At 32.6% G+C, this 1,391-nt stretch overlaps 1 protein-coding gene across 1 annotated transcript; it reads right to left on the bottom strand.

Annotated features, from left to right (window-relative positions):
• Positions 1-617: 617 nt before the first annotated feature.
• On the bottom strand, positions 618-1,109 carry LOC137646310 (uncharacterized). The gene has a single exon (XM_068379418.1). The coding sequence runs from the start codon at positions 1,107-1,109 to the stop codon at positions 618-620; it is 492 nt and encodes a 163-aa protein (XP_068235519.1).
• Between the last annotated feature and the right edge of the window lie 282 nt (positions 1,110-1,391).

Raw genomic sequence — 1,391 nt, 5'->3', positions numbered from 1 at the left:
TAGTGTCATAAAGATACATGGGTTACACAGAATTATCGACAACAATTAAATATATTATCTATACGTAGTATAGACGCCCAATTATCTTCATTAAGAGTATCCGATACACTTTCTTTTTATATTCTCATGCCTTCTTTCTATGGACTTTGTTCTAGCTTTGCAATTTACTTTGAATATTTTGTTTTAGGTTTGGCACGTTTTTATCTTCAAAATATAAGATACTTTTGCTTGAGTGTCATACCTGATGAAAATATCAATTTGTGTTTCATAGTCTTTGTAAGGATTTATCAAAACAAATAGATGATAGTTTTGAGTCATGAATGTTATACTGATAACGATACACAAGAATGCCAGGATTATAGAGATTTATTTCTGCACATCTTTTATATTAAAAATATATAACATTTTTTTATTTGTATAACTAAATTATTTTGGAAGCTAAATTAATGTTTATATTAATAATGAAAAAAAAATTTAGGCTACATTACAAATTAATCAAAAACTGAATGAATATTTACATCACAAAAGAAAGAAAAGAATGAATGGATATTTACATTGAAAATGAAAGAAAAACATTAATCATTTCAGTGAAATAAACAAAAAATGGGTACTATTCATTATAATTCCTCTTCATCAGATGATTCTAGATTTATAACAAAAGAATCAACAAAATTGTCGATGGCTAAATCTCTTGAAGTGTCATCCCTTTGAAGAGTCCCTGCATGGTTAACTGGATTTTTCCAATTTTCTGGTGTTACTTGCTGTAACGCTTCACTTATAAGAGATTTGAGGTCCGACATTTTAAAATTATTTTTCTTTGCCACATACTGTTTGACTTGGCTCCATATTAATTCAATTGGGTTATATTGACAATTATATGGAGGAAGTCTTACCACTTTGTGGCCGTGCTTACTCGCAATAATGTCAATTTTGTACTTGCGTGGACATCTTGACGTATGCTGTTTTACCATAGCAACCAGATCATCTTTCAAGAGATCGTCTCCGGGGGTTTCTCCTTTCTCGATAAGCCAGTCTTTAATTACAGCTTTTCTATCGGATGTTGTAGGCGGTTTATCAATTTGGAAAGAGTGATAGGATGCATTGTCCATCACTATGATCGATGATGGCGGTATATTGGGAATCAATTGTGAAATGAACCACTACTTGAATACAGTATGATTCATTTGTTTGTGGTAATCGCCATCGTTTTTAGACTGGAAAACAAGTTCACATTTTGGAACAAACCCGCGTTCGGTCCCAGCATGAAGAACGATTAACCGACTAACTTTCCCAGTAGGGGGTTTAATACCGGTGGCATTTTCTGAATTGATGTCAATCCAACATTTCCCAACGGTATGGTTTTGGTTAATCCAAGTCTCGTCCAAGTATAC

Source organism: Palaemon carinicauda, chromosome 9 (genome assembly GCF_036898095.1).
Source record: "Palaemon carinicauda isolate YSFRI2023 chromosome 9, ASM3689809v2, whole genome shotgun sequence".
NCBI lineage: Eukaryota > Metazoa > Arthropoda > Malacostraca > Decapoda > Palaemonidae > Palaemon > Palaemon carinicauda.
The sequence above is the reverse complement of the archived record's forward strand: the minus strand, read 5'-3'. Positions and strand labels throughout refer to the sequence as shown.